Source organism: Manduca sexta, chromosome 25 (assembly GCF_014839805.1).
Source record: "Manduca sexta isolate Smith_Timp_Sample1 chromosome 25, JHU_Msex_v1.0, whole genome shotgun sequence".
Classification (NCBI taxonomy): domain Eukaryota; kingdom Metazoa; phylum Arthropoda; class Insecta; order Lepidoptera; family Sphingidae; genus Manduca; species Manduca sexta.
The window spans coordinates 10,517,113-10,538,463 of record NC_051139.1 but is presented as its reverse complement, the minus strand read 5'-3'; the positions used below and the strand labels follow the sequence as shown (position 1 = coordinate 10,538,463).

The 21,351-nt window shown below is 35.6% G+C and overlaps 1 protein-coding gene and 1 non-coding gene across 3 annotated transcripts in view; both read left to right on the top strand.

Annotated features, from left to right (window-relative positions):
• LOC115445432 overlaps positions 1 to 21,351 on the top strand; it is a 48,609-nt gene that overhangs the window by 20,001 nt on the left and 7,257 nt on the right. For both annotated transcript variants that reach the window (XM_030171699.2, XM_030171698.2), the window contains exons 3-4: positions 20,707 to 20,881; positions 21,094 to 21,331. In XM_030171699.2, coding sequence (XP_030027559.2) covers positions 20,707 to 20,881; positions 21,094 to 21,331 — 413 coding nt within the window. The remainder of the gene's footprint in view (positions 1 to 20,706; positions 20,882 to 21,093; positions 21,332 to 21,351) is intronic.
• Positions 17,546 to 17,617, top strand: Trnaq-cug. The gene has a single exon. It is a non-coding gene; the product is annotated as a tRNA-Gln (tRNA).

Genomic DNA, 21,351 nt, shown 5'->3' with positions numbered 1-21,351 from the left:
GAAACAAATTAACACCTTACTCGTCACCTTGCACATAACTCGGCAAACATTGAACCTTACCAACAAATATTATGCAGTGATTAATCTTATCTTACTTCTTACTAATGTTATGAATGCGAAAGTTAATGATTGCATATTGAGATGTTTGTAAGGAGTAAACGCAGAAACGACTAAACAGATTTAGAAGAAATTTGGCACATTGATAAACCATGTCTTGGTTTCACACATAGACCACTTTTATCCCGATTATTTGCTTACAAGTGAAATTTTAACATTATAATCTGAATTCTTAACTGCAGTTTTGGAATTTTGTAGCGGGAAAGAATGTTCACGCGGGCAAGTTAATTAAGTAAGAATGTGACTAATAGTTATGTAGCGACATGAATTGATAATTGTTTAGCGTTGTCAAGTAAATGTAGTCACCCCAGCATGTGGTACATAGAATCGTTTAGTAATAAATGCTATAGTTATAGTCATCATCGTATGGCGTTGTGATCTGGTAAAAATTCTTCTATAAATCTATGTCGAGTTTTGACAGCCATGTTTCGGCCTCTAGAGTCAGTTGGTGCAGGTCCGATAAACCACTTTGAAAACTCCTGATAGGGCAGTCCTCCACTATATAGTTATAGTAAAGCCTGCATATTGTACAATGTACACTATAAGTAATGGACAGTGAAAACAACTATATCGAAAAGTTATTTAAAATATTGATTGACGATATTTTGGTAAAGAATAAGTCACAAGCGCCGTGATATTTTTGTATTATTTTTTTATCTTATTTCCTTAAGGATTCCTTTATCCGATCCGTAACTTTCTAAGTTGAGTATTTGTTTTTCTACACAATCAACTAGTTTCTATACTTATAAAGAAAAATCCAAAGCTTGAATAGGCCTCCGTAAAACTGATTTATTATCTAACTTTATTTGTAAGAATAATAGACAATTATTTGTACTTGTCCTTGTCATATATTGTTATTAGCATAACGAATGTAACAAGACAGGCTTCTTAGAAGCCGTCATTGTTAACAAAACAATGAAAGCAAGATTTGTAACGAGTAAATATCGTGCGTTATTGTCTCAACAGGTTGCACTAATGTGGTAATGAAAGCTTTCTTTCGTACTTTGATTTTAAGGAGATCTTTGGAAACAAGTGGATGTACCCCACTTATTCCCCAGTCATTGTTACATTGCGTTAATAAATTAACCCCCATACTTGTCTTTACGTCTGCTAACATTGTGTCAAAAATATTGTTTTGTTCCTAATAATAAATACAGAAACCTACACCATGACCAGTCACGCTCCTTCCTGTTTTTTATAATTATTGTCGTTAATAGCAGCGTTGTAGCATATCGACCTATATCCATTGCAAGAAAATAAGCTGTCCGAGTTTGTAAAAATACTAAATTGAAAATTCTAATTAACCCACAAACTAACACGCAAGAATGTCCATAAAAAACGTACATGCACCTCGCGTGCTTCTGTCATACTTACCTGGATATTGTCTGCAAAATAAAACAATGTTAAGACACGAAGCGAGTATTAAACTTTCGTAGTTATGGCTTGTTACGTATCGGAGAGGTTTGCCTTGCACTTGGCTGCGGCCGACAGTCGCCGCGTCTTCAGTGCAACAGCCGACCCTGGCGCGCCACGGCGGCCCGGCCTGAACCGGGTCAACAGATAAACATGCGGGCCGGTTTTATAAACTTGTCATCGACTCAAGCACAATAAACTATCATAGACTAGAAATTCGACTGGCTTCTGGCTTACAGTTAGATATTAGTATTCATAACGGTTGAATTGTGAAAATCAAATGTGTTTCGTCAGCATAATTGAGAATAAAAAAATGGAAATTATTATATATTATCTAATAATTTGCATTTCTAGAATGATGGCTTTAAATAGAAAAAATGAATATTTTTGTCTTTTTTTAACTAGTTATGAATTCCAGTGCGAGGATAGTCAAAATCAGCGATCAGCAGCTCACTGCATGTTGTGTGAATATTCAAACTTGTTATGGCCCGAGACTCGGCCAGCAACCTGTCCTGCACTATCCCACTATTTATAAGCAGTTATCCTGTACCAACTTCGTCGCATTTAATTCAACAGATAATTAAAGTTCACAACATGCAACATCAGTTCACGCATACAGAAAAATACATAGTTACAAATGTTTATTTAAGCCTCGGTGAAGCATTTTTGCATGTTTGCAGCACCCTGTTGTTTTATTTTAATTTAAAAATAAAAACTGTAACTGCGCATAAGTTAAACAGCGTAACACACTATTCTGTATTCTGTGTTTTTTTACCTCCTACATAATAAAATAACATTTGTATGTAAAAAAATAAGATTGAATAAATAACACTTTAATTTCCATTGAATTTATTTTTAACTCAAATATTTAATGTAACTGTTTTCCATATACCTTCATGCAGATGTAATAAAAAAAAAAAATCATATTTGCATTTATTCTCACAGTAATTCAAAGTAGTATTACGCTTCACAATGGGAATCGAGTTACGGAAACCATTATACTTTAAGAAAAACAACAGATTAAAACGGTTTGCGGTGTCATGTAATGTTAATGTGCAAACGTACATACATAACAATAGGCCGGCAGTAGATTAATATAAAACAGTTAACGAACAGCAAATGATGCAAGGAAAGTGCTCATCAGGAGTAGGTCAGTGGGCCCAGGCGTCCACCTTTCTCCACAAAACAACAAAAAGACAGTATTTTCCGTTAATTTCATTACACTGTTCCTTGAATATGAGTTACAGAAGAAAGTTTTTATACTGGACAAATACCGGCAGACAGTTATTTTTCACGAGTTGAAAAAATCTACTCTTTGGTATGGCAAATATCGATCCACCGATACCGATCGGCGTTGCGCCGTCGAAGATTTCATCGCAGAGATGAATCTTGGTATTCACAATACTCCCGATGCACCACCAACTTACTGTAGCCCTACGGGCGAGTCTTCTATTGACGTCACACTTTCTAGTGGAGACGTTCGACTTGATAGGTGGCGTGTCCTGCCGGATGCGTCATGTAGTGACCATCGCCTGATTGTGTACGAATTCTTGCCTAGATTGACACAAGGTTTTATTCATAACAACTATGATTTTAGATATAAAACTAAAGGGGCTAACTGGGACTTTTTTAGCTCTTTATTTGCTAGACATGCCAGAGATTTTACTCGCAATGATCTCTCACCTGAAACATGTGCTGAACTTATGTCGGCTACGTTCACATACTGTGCAGATGTTGCTATCGGTCGAGGTTCAATTACAAATACTCGTAGATGTGATTGGTGGAACGAAAATCTAGTCCACCTACGCCGAATTTTTCGTAGGGCGCGCAGGAGGTTTAATAGGCTTAAAAGCGTTGTGTCACAGGTGACACTTTTACATCTGCTTTTAATGAACTTAAAATTGCCAGGTCGCACTATAGAGCAGCAGTACAAAAATCGAAAGGTAATTTATTGCGTAAAATCGCCGCGCGGTTAGATAAGGAGGGCCCGTGGTCTCCTTTATACCAAGAGTTTAAAGCAAATAGACCAATTCATTTATCTTACATCGATAATATTAAATTTAATAATAGCTATACGACTGGTATTGAGGAGACTACGGAAGCACTGTTGCATTCACTTATACCCGATGATATCATTAATGACAACAATTATCACAACCAAATTAGAATGTGGGCCGCGGAATTGCCAAACTCTCCAGTCTCAAACCTTGCGACATTAGATGAATTTATTACCATTGTTGCATCTCTGCCGTTAAACAAAGCCTCTGGCGAGGATAAAGTGTCTAACAAGATGATTAAAGAAGCGTGTAAATCAGCCGGAGATTCGTTACTATCTGTCTTTAACCGATGTATTGCTGAAGGTATATTTCCGCGAATATGGCGCTCCGGTTTCATTCGAATAATACCTAAAAGTGGCGACAAGGCTCCCGATGATCCCAAGTCATATAGACCTATTACGTTGTTACCATCTTTAGGTAAACTTCTAGAACGCCTCATTGTCCCTCGTCTGCTACCGGGCGGACCAGTATTTCATAAAAATCAATTCGGATTTACCATAGGTAGGTCGACTACAGACGCGGCAATATCGGTTAGAAGAACAGTAAGTATATCGGAACATAAATATGTACTCGGTATCTTCTTAGACATCTCCGGTGCCTTCGACAATGCTTGGTGGCCTATGATACTTCTTAAGTTAAAAATACGAGGCTGCTATAGGAATATATATTCCTTAATTTACTCATACTTCTCGTATGGAACATCCAAACTGAAACTCGGCCACCATGCCGTGTCGAAGTCGCTGAGTATGGGATGTCCACAAGGCTCAGTTGTAGGTCCTTATTTATGGAATTTAAGCTTCGATGATTTTCTTTCAATTCCCTTACCTGTAGGATGCACTTTAACCGGATATGCGGATGACGGCCTCTTACTAATAGAATCTAATAGTAGATCGGGACTTGAAAGTTTGGCGGATACGTGTTTACAATTAATATCTGAATGGGGTGAAAGAAATCGCCTTACATTCGCACCTCACAAAACGTTCCAACTGCTTTTAAAAGGTATATTAAAATCACCGCCGCGAATAAAATTTAATAATATTGTTGTAAAAGGAAAGAATCGGTTTGTTATTTGGGTTTGATTTTTAGAGACGAAATTTTTCCTTTCTAGAGCATATAAAAACGTCGGGGAAAAATCAAAACGTAACTTTTACGCCTTGACAAGGATATCGACCTCTACGTGGGGACTGTCTTTCACTACGCTCAAAATCATCTATGGAGCGACTTACTTAGCTTGCATTACATACGGATCACCTGTATGGGCCGATAGGGCAACTATCGGCGCTGTGCGCAGGAAACTGCTCCAGAGTCAACGATTGGCGTTGATATTCTTGTGCAAGGCGTATAGAACTGTTAGTACAGAAGCTTTGCCTGTCCTCGCGGGTGTACTCCCTGTCGACTTGGAGGTACAGCGTCGCGCCGCTATGTATTACTCAACCAGAGAGGATATGGATAAAAGTTTCTTACGTCTCGCGAGCTCTTAAGAATCGATAGACTATTTAAACCGCACACTGATGTGCGCAACGAGTTATTAAATGAATGGCAATGTAGGTGGGACTCGTCATCGAAAGGGCGTCATTTATATAAATACTTTCCGTACGTTCGCGATCGCCTAATTAAAACTTGGCTAGAAATAGATTACTGTGTATCGCAATTTCTTACTGGCCATGGTAATTTTAAGGGTAAACTGTTCTCATTTAGGCTGGTTGATTCTCCTGCGTGCCCATGCTCTACACCTGGTTACGAGGTTGAACAATCTGCTCATCACGTACTTTGGGAGTGTGGTCTCTGGCATGAAGAGCGCAACATCATGTTAAATAGTATGCAAATAACATCTGGGGTTGTATACTACATGGACCTTGTTGAGACTAGACGGAATTTCCGTGCTTTCCGGCGTTTTTGCCATGCCTATTGTAATCAAATCTAACAGCTCATGTGATAGGACCCTTTCATTTAATTTTATCCGTGGTGCTTTATAACTAGCTTATCTAGTTGTAAACGTCCCTTTCCTTGAGGTTAAATCGCCTCCTTACATCATAATTTTGTCACCCGCATTGCTCTGGAGGAAGTGGACAATTAATATTTCCAACTCCTCCCTATTTTTCTATTTGATTAATTTCGTTGCGGGATAATGACATATTAGTTTTCCCTGAGACTCGCCGAGCTTCACTGCTCGGTGTCACAAAATGCGTGCCACTGCTGATCCTGGCTTACAGGAGTTGTAGTGGTGGGTGTGAGGGCGGGAAAGTCTGTGAGTTGAAAAAATAATTTGTAACGTTAGAATTTATTTACACGGCCGGACTTTCTATTCTAAAATGATACAACATTCAAATCACATTTCACTTTTAGTTGCGTTCTCTTAACATCTAGTTTATGTATCATTAGCTTTTGCTCGCTGCTCGGCCTGCGTGAAAGTCTTTTCCCAAAACAAAAACATTTGTGGCCTCTTTTTCGGCTGAGCAAAAGGACTGTTATTTGATTGATCTGTGTACTTACCTAGCAAACGGGGTAACCCATTCAGTGTTTATGAGTTATTATAAAGCTACTGTTATGTATACAAACATTCACATTTTTTATATTAGTAAGATGTAAGTACTATGAAATATCCTCGCCGTATCGTAGCAAAATGCAGCGCAGCAAGTGCGTGCCGTATGAAATAATCAACATGTCACCCACGATGTCGCCGCGCCGTCATTTTGCACTGGCGCGATAATAATCCTCATTAGCAGCTCGTTTCCACAACTAAACTATATTTTCCTAACTTTATGACGAAAAAACTTTTTGGTTCGTCTTTGGGACCTCTGGCACTTATATTAAGCGTGTTTAACTTTAGGGAAATAATCTGGACAGGCGAAAACAGACACAGAAAATATAGATATACGTGTTACCTTTTTATCAAAACAAAAAACAGAGTGTAATTAAATTAAAAAGTATTGCATAGCGAAAGCAATCACGTATTCTACGAAAATAAAATTTTACCTCAAAATATATTCACAGGATATAAATTTAATACCTCATAGAGAATCATTTATCAATTTCACGGAATATGTTTAGATCCATAACCTTCCAAATAGGCATTTGCAATACGCGAACGGCTCTCGGTGTTCACAATACCGGGCTTTTGACCTGTCCGAGTTCAACGCTCGTGGCGACGCGACGCGGCTAGAACCTGGCCCATGCTAATTACGTGGCTCATATCTTCATGAATAACTTTGATTATCGGTTGCCGTTTGTTTATATCATCCTCAGCCTATAATCATAGACTTATAAAACCCGAAGAACGCATTTGTTAATAAAAATGTATTGTGACTGAAGCAGACTGAAATAGATTTACTTGTGCGCAAGATAGATTACAGAATGACATTGTCTAGAAATATCGCTTTAAAAAATATTCGTGATAATAAATTCGCGCATAGAAGTCCTAAGAAGCTTTTAATGCATATTAAGACTTTGTCCTTTCTATGGAAAGGATTTATTGGTTTTAATCGTACAAATACAATCATCAGTCCGCTAAACCAGCGTTAAACACAAATAAAAAGAAATCATGAGCGCATTTTTTGCCTCTACACTTGTTTTTGACACAACTTTTGAAAGTAATGTAAGAGCAAGTTAATTTATAAGTTCAGCGTGTAACGTTTTTATATAATTTACGGCTCTGAAATGACTGTATTTTCACGACTTAAAGTAAGTGCTTTAAAGTTTTTGCTGTAAAATTCGTCTCGTAGATTTATATTTTGCCACCAAAAAAGTAATTGCATCTCGGGCATTAACTATTTAGTTGCCACATATGCCACCGAATACTTAAAACTTAACTACTAACGTCAGAAAAAAGTCGACTCAATTTAATTCCAAATTTGAAAATGATGAAGACAGTAGGAATTTTCTAATTTGCAGCACCAGTTACTTTAACAAAAGATACGTTATTATAATTCCGAGATGAGAAAGGCATTTTTAAAATTGAGAGAATATCGTTACTGACATACCGTCACTGTGTCCAATTTTGTCCTTACATTTTATATTAAACTTTACGACGATGTAATTATTTTAATGCACCCATTTATCATTCTTATAATAAGTTACCGAATATGATGGATTGCTTGTCTAATCATCCGATGAGACACCATCGGTAGTCCATGTTCGACGAATTAATAGAAGCCGAATCCTTGCGTACACTGATATGCTCAAAAGTTTAAATAAACAGTATAACGAATGGTTGTGATAGGGGACGACTTCGGGGTGCCTTGAGGAATGCCCTAAAAATTTCATCATGCATCGTTTATTTCCCATGAAAATAAAAGTTGACAACTCCCTGGCATAAAACAATAGACAATCTCGAACAGATGGACTAAACGCAAGAGGTTCTTTGAGGCCAAACAGTTTTCGGGCTTTGATTGGGTGGGCAAGATCAGAAAGTTCGGTAGTTATACAGAACTCCTGAAATTTTATCCATAATTTGCTACTTACTCTGTGAAGCGAATTCTACAACATACAACGAGGTATCAATTATACGCACAATAAATTAGATAGACTTTTAGATAATAGTTTTTATAAGTTTGCCCAAGGTTGAGGAAGTTACCACGGTGCATGTTTACAATTGATTCGTGATTTGCTGTCGAATATAATGAATTTGAATAATTATGCCACTTTATCTCCGCGTAAAGGTATTTTTTTAAATTTGAATAATTGAGCAGAAGCTAACTACCAAGAAGTATATTTCCGGAATACACGTTATTGAATTAAAATCCTAGAATTATTCAGTAGAATTCTAGTTCTGCGTGCTAAACTTTACTGTATAAGTCTGGAGAACGGCTTACAAACAGCTAGACTTATTTAGTCGCTCTACTGAAGCTCCTAGTGAATGCTGTCTACTTTTATCATCATAAATAATAAATTGTAAATACAGTGTATTTATCTACAACATAAATGGATCGACTCATTCGGTGTAATGCCAATATTCCATAGGAATAAGATACACGAATACACGCAACGCACAATCGCCATCTGTTGACTTTACGGCCAGCAAATCTTAACATCAAGGAGTTTACTTGCACGTTTGCCGATTTTGTTATAAAAATAACCTCTGTCTTAGAAAACGGTTAAAAACGCAATATTTCAACAGTATTGAATTGGTAATACAATTTTGAACATAGCCGCATTGTGTTACGCAGCCGATGTTCTAGCCCACTTTTGGATGTTCAGCCAATCTAAAATACCACAACAGTTAGTACTAGTGGACCAATTCAAGCCGCCACTTTCTCCAACCGCTCACCCGTACCACATATTACGTATCATTTTCTTAATAGAGGCCTAATACCTATGCGGTTGCCGTGAGTAGTTCTCGGTCAAGGACTCGGTTATTGACCCGACCCTTTTACGGTCACACTTAAATTTTAGGGAGGCTATTATCGTCTGCTAGAAATATTTCAAATATCCAATGATACGTTAAAGGTTTTCGTATAAAATCACCTAACCTAAAATTCATTATTGGAAACTTACTTAAAATATATGATTTAGTTATTTAAAATTTTACTATTTAGAAGTTTTGAACGAGCTTTGATATAACTCGCTTTAGTTAGTAAGTATGTACGTAACCTATAAATAAATTAATTTAATCTCTGATTTCCTTTCTATATAAACACAATGAATGTTGGTCAAGTGCAAATGTTTTAATTTTATTCCGTTCTTCTTCAGTTCGGTTAAACTCCGTCGGATATCAGATGACACGTTATTAGAGTTCTGTAGCAAAATAAAAAATCCTTATAGTATGATAAATCAACCATCTGCTGTTTGTTTCTTCCCAGTGGTATTGTGACAAATCTTAAAAATGACTAGACAAGGGATATAAAGTTTATAATATAAAGCCAATTTTAAATACTTCGTTAACAAATAGTGAAGAGAATTATTTCTACTTAACAATAACCTAAGAAGCAAGATATTTTGTTGGATACTTGGTTTTAAACAAACATGTAAATAGTTGTGACTCATTTATATTCCACAGTATTTAATAACATATTTCCGGCACACAATGGCATACAAATTGCAGTCTTCTTACAAATAAGCGTGAAGCTATTTATTTCTTAGTATTAAGGTCTGTTATTATTGAAATTTATTGCAATCCAACACTTTATGGTAGGTGTACGTATATCAATAACGTAATGGACTCTTGAAGTTTTTAGGGACATTGCTCGCGTCAAGGAAACCAATCCTAATGCGCCAAAATGGTCCACTCCGGCAATTTCATGAACTATGCCAATATAAAACGAGTGGGATTGTCCGATTAGGTGATATATTAGTACCCACACTGGTATATGTTTGGATCATGGATTTGCTAATAGCGTTTTTACACCCTAAGATATATTAATATAAATATATATGTCGATAGTAGCAGCAGCAATATAAGTAACTGCAGATAATGATACACTATCATTGACTGCCTCGGTGGCTTAGTTGTATTTCGCTCTGAGGTCCCAGGTTGGAATGCAGGACCAGGGATTGGATTTTACAACTCAGTTTAATAATAATACAATTGTTCCTAGAATTTGTGCCGATATTCCGATGTGGCGGAACACTCATCGAAAAGTGGATGCCCTGGTTGCTACCAGACGTGCTCGTCTGCCGCCCCTTTGGAGATAAAGGCATGATGGGTGTGTAATAATCTATGGTTCATGTAGAGAACGAAAATTGGAATACGTTAGACATACGATACAAGCAATTTCAATTAAGTGTTAAACTTTTGCATGTTCATACTAGTTTAGTATAGCTAACTGTCGTGAAAAATAATAACCAATAGTTGGAGCATGCTTGCGGCCGGCGCGCGCTGGGCCGTCGCCAATGCCCCCGGCGGTAGAGCACGGTGCGGCGCGGGCGCAGCGCGGCACTCAGCGGGCCCCGGGGTACCGCGCTACGCGTCGTGGTCACCGTGACGCGGGTACCGTTACCCGACACACTGGCGCTCGTGTTCACCTGCTACTAACGCGATACTTATATCCTGTTTTCTATTATATTATTGATCCTCGACTATAAGCCATGTGTATTTAATATAAAAATGGCTCTTTAACGCAGATTTACAATATCTTATTGGAAGATTCATTGTAATATAACTGTTTATATTTTTCATCGCATCTTATGTCTTATAAAACAGGATATTATTTCGATATTTGTAACATATGTATATACGGAAATAAAATAATTACTTGAATTGCGCTTACCATATTGTGATGTAATCAATCATAAGGGAGGATAAATATTTAAAACTGATTATTACTAAAAGATTTTAATTATACATTACAACTATCACTATCACAAATTATAATAAAAAAACCTTTTTTAAAATGCTTTACGAATATAATTGAGTGCATAATATAATTTCGTTTCAAATGAGTTGACGATAGTTGTAGCCGGGCTGCGCAGCATACAAACATAAAAACACGCTTACTTGTTACATTACGGGGAAGTAGGATGGTTCACAAACTACTAACATTCTACATTAGCCACGGGCAGGTCTGAGTGATGACAAACGCAAGATTTATATAGCTGGTGTGGATGCGCACAAGTCATCTGCGGACTGGATCGGAATGCCGACGACTCATCATTACGGCAATCAATGTTATCTGGTAACGTAAAAGCCAACAAACGCTCTGCATTCCACGCATTTGTGCATTCTTGCATTCGCATTCCTAAATATTGTCTCCGACGAATGCCGGATGAGTTTAACGGCTACTGTGAATAGGATAAAGAATAATGATGTACTATGTATTCAGGGCGAGAAACTACATATTAGCGTGTTGCACCATGATTATGAGGCAACTTTATGTTTTGGGGAAATAAATATGATGTATGGTCATATTATAAGCAGATATATTTTAAAACAGTACCTAAATCTGATTTAACGTAAGAAATGCTGCTTCTTATATCTAGAGATCATAAAAAACTTAAGATTCTCGTATATCACAAAATTATAAATATAGCAATGAATCATAAAACTCTACCTCATAATGGCACTTTCATTCTTTTGACAAAACAGACCTCATTGCATTGTCATTAGGTCTATTTAGAAAGACAATCTTTTGTATTTTCATTGTGTATAAGTGTTTATATTTTATAGCACAGACTTTCCAATGTAACCCACATAGAAGTTCAACAAATAAAGAATAATAGACATAATTACTTAATATAGTTGTTTGAACTGTTTACAAGGGTTTACACAAAGTTAAGTCTTCTTCTGTTATTAAGTTCTAAACCACCGATGAAATTATAGATGCAATTGCAAGAACACTTTATGAATCCGTTATAATATCGAAATACTCAAAACTAGTTGTGTATATGTACTAGCTATATTATTACTACATTTGCGTATAGTGAAAACCGGTTACAACGATATCAAAGGGATCACCGCATCTGGACACTATATCTGATAGTCGTTATAAACGATACGCTTTTTATATGCATTTATTTAAAAAGGCTACTATTTAGTCATTATAACCAATTTCTACTGTATTTTGAACATATTATAAAAAAAAATCTGCAGATTAAAGTTGTGACACTGAGGAAAACTTAACAAAATATTTTTTTGGTATAATTTCGTGTTATCCAAAACCTTACTTCTCTTGATAGAGATATCGTGATCTCAACACATTAAAGTTTATACGTTTTCTAACTTACCGAATTGTACATGATGACATGTGAGTGGCTTTCTAGACATTTCTATGTGGCACAGTAAAATAATTATAAAAGTTACTTGCCTACATTTATTTTAAGAGCAAATCCATGTAATTAATTTATATTTAAAGGAATAGTGTGGTAAAGAAACTAAGTGTTAAGTAGGATGAATAAAAGCTAAAGAAAATAAATTTATCTATATGCAGTTATATATATAAACTTGTATAGATTGGTTCTGCAATTGTGTTTGTTACACTGGAACTGTGCTGATTCTGTGAATTCTCACACTAATTATTTTAAATATCTTCGAATAGTACAGGCTACTTTTATCGGAGGATGGACTTATTTAAAGGCAAAGACCCAAAGCATCGATATCACTTTTAGTAAAAGGAATGAAAGAGTAAAAACTATTTCTTGCTAATGTAAGTAGAATTTAGCAAAGCCACCTTTCTTAATCTTTATACCGGCAAAAGATGTTGAATTCCGCTAAGTCGTTGTTAGATACCCAAAAACTAGTTTCGTCACCGAGTTATAATTATATTAATATGTAATACAGTTTTTATTACAAAACATAACTGCTCCTCCCATTAACCTTGATATAGTTCAAAGCCTTTTGTCAGTTGGTTCGTGATTTTAATATATTATTATGTTCGCATGTCAAGGTTTTTTGTCACTTTATCAGTGCTCACGTAAGGAGTCACGATAATTGCGTGGCCGAGGATACAAGTTTGTCTATGATTCATTCTGGCTATAGACACATGGGCAATCGTGCTTTGTTTTTATATACCTTCAATAAAATAAGATAGTTATATACCTAAAAGAATTTTTAAAATGTTCTCGGAACAACTTTGAATGTTGTTATGTAAGGTCTATTGAGAGCTTTTTGCTGTTATTTATGTTATTAATAAGTATTCGTATGGTTCGATCACGTTGTAAGGAAAAAAATGCGTGAAGTAGCATTTTATATGCAATAATTAATTACAAAAAAATAATGACACCATTGTGTTTACGTAATAACTTTTTAGTAAGATTTTGCATAAGAAGTCTTCCTAGATTTATTATATTACTTCAGTTAAATAAACACCTATTAAAAATACTTCGGATATATCTATTATATAACTGTTATAAAATGTATTGAATCCGCAAAATGCAATTTTGCGAGTTCAATATCTTGTTGTCTTGTTGAAGCTTACCCTCGTATTCATAAACAATGCTATGAAAAGGCGCAGTGCGCTCGTGTGCATAGTATTATAAATTATATAGTTTTATTTTGATCAATCTAACCACAATAGAAACAAAAGTTATACATATATTAGACAATCACAACGCCCCTGATACTGCAAAGGCTCATGCCGAAAGCACTGAGAAACAGACTTATTATCAGCATTGACAGCAGCATATTTAACGGCTATAAGAAAATTTTACCAATGCTTGCAACGGCAGAGCTACAGGGTGTATGGTTTTTTATTTAGACACCCTATAGCACCAGTGGATCACCGACCAAAGACAACTCGATTAGATAATAGAATTGGAATGCAATCTTCATAGTAGATTTAAATTGTTTTTTTTTTTAACTATGAATAAAGAATTAATACCTAACTGTGACATTTAAGAGGCGGACATAAAGAATTATTCGAATGCGTGTTGTTATTATTAAAAGTGATTACGACTAAACATACATTGCGTTTTGATGGCATGTAATGAATCACAATTAATCATAATTTTGTGATTATGTCATAACAGCGTGGAACCGTGGTATAGAAGGCGAAAACTTCAATGTTATCTAGAGGTAGCAGCAAATTAGTTCCCGCGTGTAAACTGCTATACGTGCTCACCCGTGACCTACAGACTGCACCGTGAACCTTGCGCATCAATTATATAAACACTGAATAATTAATTAACGCTTCTTAATAAAACATAAAAAAATAATTTTGAATGAGTTAAAACTCTGCGTGATAGCGATTTAGCAAATCTAGACACGAGTGTTCCTCACGCAAAACAAAAGAAAAATATTGATTCTTATCCCAACGTTAGGAAATCATTTAATAAAGTTAGCGTAGAAACTTCTGGGTAAAATAAATCGTTAATCTTCTACGTTACCTATCAACCACTAGCTTAAAAATTAACGGTCCGTAAAATTAAATAAATTTAAGTATAAAAATGCTTGTTTTTTACAACACGAAAAACTAATAATCTTTAATTATAATTATGAAAACGCAGCCTCCTACGGACTTACGAAATTTTGCTAGGAAAATAAATATACCAACAATAAGTCCGGCTAGAATTATATGTCTTATAACAGCAGAGAAGGGAAAGAAGATGGACAAAAATTAACTCGAGTCAAGTGCATTTTGTTTTGAAAAATTTATAACAATATTAAAATTTAATATGAAACATAACCACTACTTCTACTAGCATAATAGTTACACATAATACAACAATCACGACACAATATTGAAATACTAAATCTGTAATGAATACGGGATAAGAAAAAGTAATATCGCATTATTAACCAGCCTCACCCACTTATGTAGTCATCGCTTCGAATCGAAGTACTTTTTTTCGTTTGCACGGGTCGTTATTTGTTAACATGATATACTTAATTTTTTAAAGTTGCAGATTAAAATATTAATAAACTAGATTATGATATGTATTTGTAACTACAAATCATGAACTAATTAATAGCGAAACAAGATAGTACCTATAACAAAGGCTAGAGTTAGAGGATAGCTGAAGGACCATGGGTATGTGATCTTGAACATCTGTCGCAAGGCCAACTTCTCATGAACCAGTTATTCGTGCCAGGTAATTTATGTACATGTCTATTGTAACTGATGTATTGAATTAGTTACAATATTTGCTATGATATACGAACACGGAACAATGGGCAATTTATTTAGAAATAATACCAACTTATTCCATAAAAACATAACCGATAAAATTGTTAAAACACATTGACCTAAAATTTAAATACGTTGAAACATCAAAACATTCTCTAGGTATTATAAACAACAATTAATTATTATTAATAAATTATTAATTTATTGATTAATTGTAGGTACTACTACCGCGTTGAGGACTCGGATTCGAATTCTGGGTCGAGCAGTGATAATGGGTTTCTCGGCTTAATATCATCCCGGGCCCCGGAATCCGTGCACGATATGAAGACAAGCTCGTGCAACCTAACACATTTTGGGATGAAATACCAATATCGAAAATTAGGTGCATAAGTTGCGTCTCTACCTACCCCTTTCAAATAGCAAAGGCGTGAATGTATATGTGTGTAAACCGAAATAAAGACTTTAATCGTAAAAAGGTATTTACTAGATATAGAGCACGATTTAAAGTAGGTGATTCTCACACAAGAATCCATAGATACATAACTGATCTCAGCACGCCGTCGTAATATAAAAGACGTTTAGATACACAGTCAGATAATTGAGCTAGCAAATTGGCCGTGGTACCCCGCTGACAAGCTAGAGATAACGTGGGACAAAACACAACGAGCGCGACGGTGCCCGCCGAGCCCCGCACTATTATGATAATTGCACACACCGACAGCGACATGTCAAGGTATTGGCTATTAAATTAATATTAAACATCTATCATGAAGTGCTTTACGTCTCTACTTTGCAGATAATAGAGACTATTTTCTTCACGCTCGATGCCCAATAAAATTGTTGATGTAGGTTTCATAGGTTATAGTATAATATCAAAATCAAAACATCAGACAATTTATTAAGATGGTCATTATAGACGTCGCTTTAACTCGATTCATTCGCCCATTCATAATACGCGCTCATTCAATTAAATATGATTTAAGATGTCTTTTCTAAGGCAAAATACCGATAAATCACTTTACTTACATAATAATTTAATATATCTTGCCCGGAAGGATGAAATGGAAATGAAAATGAAATTCAGCGTGGCTTTGATGCCAACGGAATTTCAAGTATACACGTTAGTAGTAGGTAATAGATAAATTAAAAATACGATTAAAAGTGGTTTAAATAAATCGTCGTTTTTTTTTGCTTCGGTGAAATGAACAAATACGGAGCCCTTATGGCAAATAGTTTGATGAATGGATAAGCGACCTGCAAATGCACTTACGTCACCTTGTTAATTGATGATAAGTTTGGTATAACTTAATTTTGGTTCAATATTTAATAATGACATTATTTTGCCACATATTTTATTAATCACACTATGAGGTAAATATCGATTATCTAGAATAATACGCATTAACACGTAATCTTTATTACAACGACCTGGTTGCAATAGGCCCACGGTCACCGTGTCATCTCATTGTATATTCTTTAACAGCCTGTTAGTTGTGTTATAAGTGATGTGTAACTTATTGTTTATTACGTTCCATCACGGTAACCTTGATGATGTCTGGTGTGTCAACAAAGCTGAAGATAATATTATGTCAAGAAGCTGGTCTGCTGCTTTGAGGGTCATTCCTTCAATAGTTGTCAATGGTATTGCTTTCGGCACACCGTCGCCAGATGACCTGCTGGTTTTGTACTTGTATCAAGTAACTCCATTAAAAATCTATACAAACTTTGCACTCCCTTCAATTAACAACCCTCCCTAGATTTTCCTCAGTTTAAATATCGAAGTATCTTTCCTAATTCTTTGTTTACGTTAAAGAGAGATCGTCCATGAATACTTACTGCAGCTTCAGACTAAGTTCAGCTTTCAAAGTTCAAGTGTTTGAGATGTATGAATCATTGAGCGAATCGGTGAAACAGGATTTTCTTCTTCTACAATATTAAAATGATACTTTACAACTTAAACCCTATCAGCCGATGATTAGACGTTCCTGCATTAAATCTCCTGATGGCCGAGAATGATTGAGAAACAGAGCGAGAGTCTTGTCATTGAGCTTATCTGGACCATGGATTTCATTAGTATAGGTTGCCAGGTATCTCGTTTAGTACACTTCCAAGCACCCACGGGTGATTATATCCTCAAATACGAACCAGAGGCTCCAATTTGTGGTTGTTCTATTTAATGGCAATTTGTGTTTATACGATGTTTAAACGACGTAGAGATTCCTCCGAAATAATAAATTCTGTTACGTTACATAATTTATTTACAGTAGGCATATTTAAAATATTATATTTTACATTAAACCGCAATTCGCATTCGAAATGACATAAAAGATTAACTATGGCTTAGAATAGAATCTAATGAAAACTAGAGCGTGAATTAATACTTTACAATGAAAAATTAAAAGCTTTCATACAAGTTTCAGAGATACGAAAACGCAACCGTGTATTTTGAAACACAGTATAAGCGGTCCCATGGTGTAATGGTTAGCACTCTGGACTCTGAATCCAGCGATCCGAGTTCAAATCTCGGTGGGACCTGTCTTTTTGGAAACGTAATTTTGAGATTTATAATTTTTCGACTTAGTTTTAGTTCAATAGGAAAAAAAAATACGGTCAATTTAACCGCCTTTGTACCCCTGTAGTAGTAAATAGCTATTCAGTGTTTTGTGTTACTTGAGTGACATAAAAAAACAGTGAAAACTTGATAAAACATTGTATAACTATGAGAGATGTATACAGCGTTTATTAGTTAGACTAAACGTGCATTTGGTAGACAAAAAGTTAATTCACCAAAAATAACGGTTCATTGAATGAGCGTTCAAAGAGCCCGGCTATTGTGCGACTTGCGATTACGGCACATAAAACGTTTAATAGAATAAATGATTGCTTTCTAGATTGAATAAATTATCGGGAATGATTTAATCTGTTCCGCACGTGAGTGGACTCCTTAAGTGTCAAGTTATAATAATATTTTAATTCAGAGTGAAATAGCATGAAACATAATATTGGAGCTTAATTTATGAAATGCTAGTACCTACTATCGATAAGTGACTTAAATTCCTGTTTCATAACATTTTGGAAGAACAATAGGCATGATTCGAATAGAAAAAGTGCACGTATATCTTGGACTTCTAACGTAAACATTATTTGAAACGATTCGGCACGTACATCGCGCGGCGTAACGAAACGACGTCCGCCCACGATGAAATGGAAATTTCCGATCGATGCGAATCTTATTATCCGCACAGAACTGACAGAAACAATAGGATACTGGCGTCTCCGAAGGCGAAAATCGTGGCTCGCCGCGCCGACGTGACGATTTTTTTTCAGTCTTCCGTTTACTACAATCGTTGTAAAGATACGTGTTTTATTACTGCAGAACTATATAATGCAATGAATTATCCAAAATATAAAAATTCGCAACGGCAAAAAGACTTTCTCAAACTACACACCTTTGAGGCCTATCCGTAGACAAGCAATTTGCGCAGTCGCGACTTTGATCAGAAGAACAGAGGGCTAAATTGAAGAAACTGTCGGAAGAACGTTAACAGCCGATACTACGCCGGAAGAGTGTCCATCTGATTGACTAAAGCCCTCTGATTGATGGACAGCTGGTTCTGTGTCAGTAAATGAGGATATTGGAAAACGCATTATAACAATATTTTTATATGTGCATTACGTGCAGCATCACAGTTGTGTGCAAGATATTTATTTTTGCAATAATTTTGCATGTGAATATTCAATTATTTTGCACAAGAATGGCATAAGATTTCATTACAATGCATCATATTTTTTATTTAAATACCTACATATAAAGTATAGGTGTCTAAACTTGGTTCTGGAGTAAAATAAACATGTAACTAAAATAAGCTTACGTCGGCGCTTACCGGTCGTCGACGTCATTGGTCAGTAAAGTGCTTCGCACAAAGCGAATTGCGTACAGGTACATTAATTACGCGGCTACTTAGCTGTAAAGTAATGTGGTTTGGCAGGGTTCAAAGTATTCATTACGCAACCTGCAGTTTAAAATTGCCCAACACAATGGATGTTGGAGATCAATATCAATACAAAAAAAATCGTCCTTATTTTCGACGTAATTGTTTTTTTCTGAAACTTATATAATATGTGTAATTAAAGGATTTTTATATCCAAGATAAGTTAAAAAAAAAAATTAACGTCTTCTTTGTCTCTCTATGCCAATATACCTAATGATGGTGGGAGACTCTCATTCTCAATGTAAAACAATCGACTAAATTAATATTCGCCGCACTTTATTAAAAACTACAACTGCCCTTATGCTATGCCTCGCTTATATAAAGTATGAAGAAGACTTTGTCTGACACAATGAAAATTTATACCTATACTAAAATATTTGCATGTTGCAATTTTTAACAAACAATTAAGTAACATAGAAGATGGAGACCGTGACTTGTGAAAAACAGTTTCAAATCGAATGCTCCTGTTAGGATTGACAACCAAAACATAAATAAGGAAAACTTACAAAAAAAGAACAACTGTTAATTTGGATAGGATTTGTAAACTGATAAAAAATTGGTGTCTCATTCTTCGTACATAAAAAGTAGGTACACCAGCGCCAAAATGTTTAATACGCACGGTGAGTCACTGCAGCCACGTACCGAAAACAACATTCTCAGGCGTTTCGCCGTGATTGGTTTTGTGGAAGAATGATTAACGGCGCCAAGTGACAGATGCAGCAAGAGATACGCTTGAGATAGATGGCCCACCGCGGGCGATTCCCATGACCGGATACCTACGCCATGTTCAGGAGAAAAACATATTTAAACCCATATTAACTTTTTTGTTTAGATTTGTTAATTACACGGATAGGTACATAATTTAAAGAAATATAATATTTTATTTTTTCGCTCCTTGAATATATGTAAAATATAAATCATAATTTTATTAAAAAATGGTAGCGATTTTCTTGGATATAATTTTAAACATTACGACACATAATGGTAGCTAATAAACATAAACTGTAAATTCAAACCTATTAAGAAAATAGAAAGCTATTTTAAACAAAGGGCCATTTAATAAATATATTATGTTTTAAATATTTTTTTGACCCTTAGTGACAACTAATCATTAAGACCTTATACTGCAGCTAAACGGATTTATTTTGTGGATATATTTTAATAACAGGGAATCATCATACCATCACAAATAAAAAATAGTTGACGTTAGATAAATCTATCAATGTAGGTATTACAATGATGAAAAAATAAATTCAAATGCCTGTAGGTTTTTCTAAGTTTGAAATATGTTAAACAATTAATAAAGCTCGACTCTGTTTACTCATTACTTTTCGTTAACATCTAGGTCATAGCCGCAAAATATCTTTTATTAAGGCGTAATTATGTTAGTAAGTTTTCTTTATTTTTCCGAGGACAAAGAATAATTAAATGTAATTTAATTTACGTTAGTGTATACCAACTTTCTTTTGGCTTCACCTTGGTGGCAAAAACATGTCTCCCGTCATTGTGAATGCGATACACTCTGATCATAATCCGAGTTTGCGACACATAAGTTAAAATATATTAAATATTTAACTATCCATTTTATTTTTACTTATAAATATAAATAAAACTTTATTATTTGTTGTACAGAGTGAATACCGGTTTGCTGGTGGTGGATATCCCCATACGAGTACAGAGAGCAGTCGCAGCGGCGGTCTGTGTTCTGCTGCCCTGATAGGCGGCGCGCTGTTAGCAGCTGTTGCTGTTCTGGCGGTGGCGGCACTTGCATTTTATATGGGAGCGTTGAGGCCCGATAATGGCGAACGTAAGTGTATCTCTATTATTGTAAACTAAATACTATATATATGATCGATACTAGTGATGGTTTTTGTTTTTTAATATAAAATTTTAATTGTAGCGACCACTAGATCACTGAAAGAAATGAAATAACACCGTTAAATTAATAATAGAATAGGTATATGTTATTTTCTATTTGCTTTTCACTGTCATCAAAGCAGTTATCTCCTACAATTGCAGCGATGATGGCCTTTGAGGGTACCCTGAGGGTGACTCGAGGTGATGTGTATGGTGGAGCGCCAGGGAGTCCTGCGTGGAAGGAGCGAGCGCGGCGGTACGGAGCCTCCTTGCGCCAGGTGTATATGCAAGGAGCATCACCATTACGACAAGCTTTCACTGGTGTCCTTGTGACTGGCTTTGGCGACAGGAGGCTAGATGTACATTTTAGATTATACCTTGACAGGAGAAAAATACCTAAGTAAGTATTAGGTATACTTT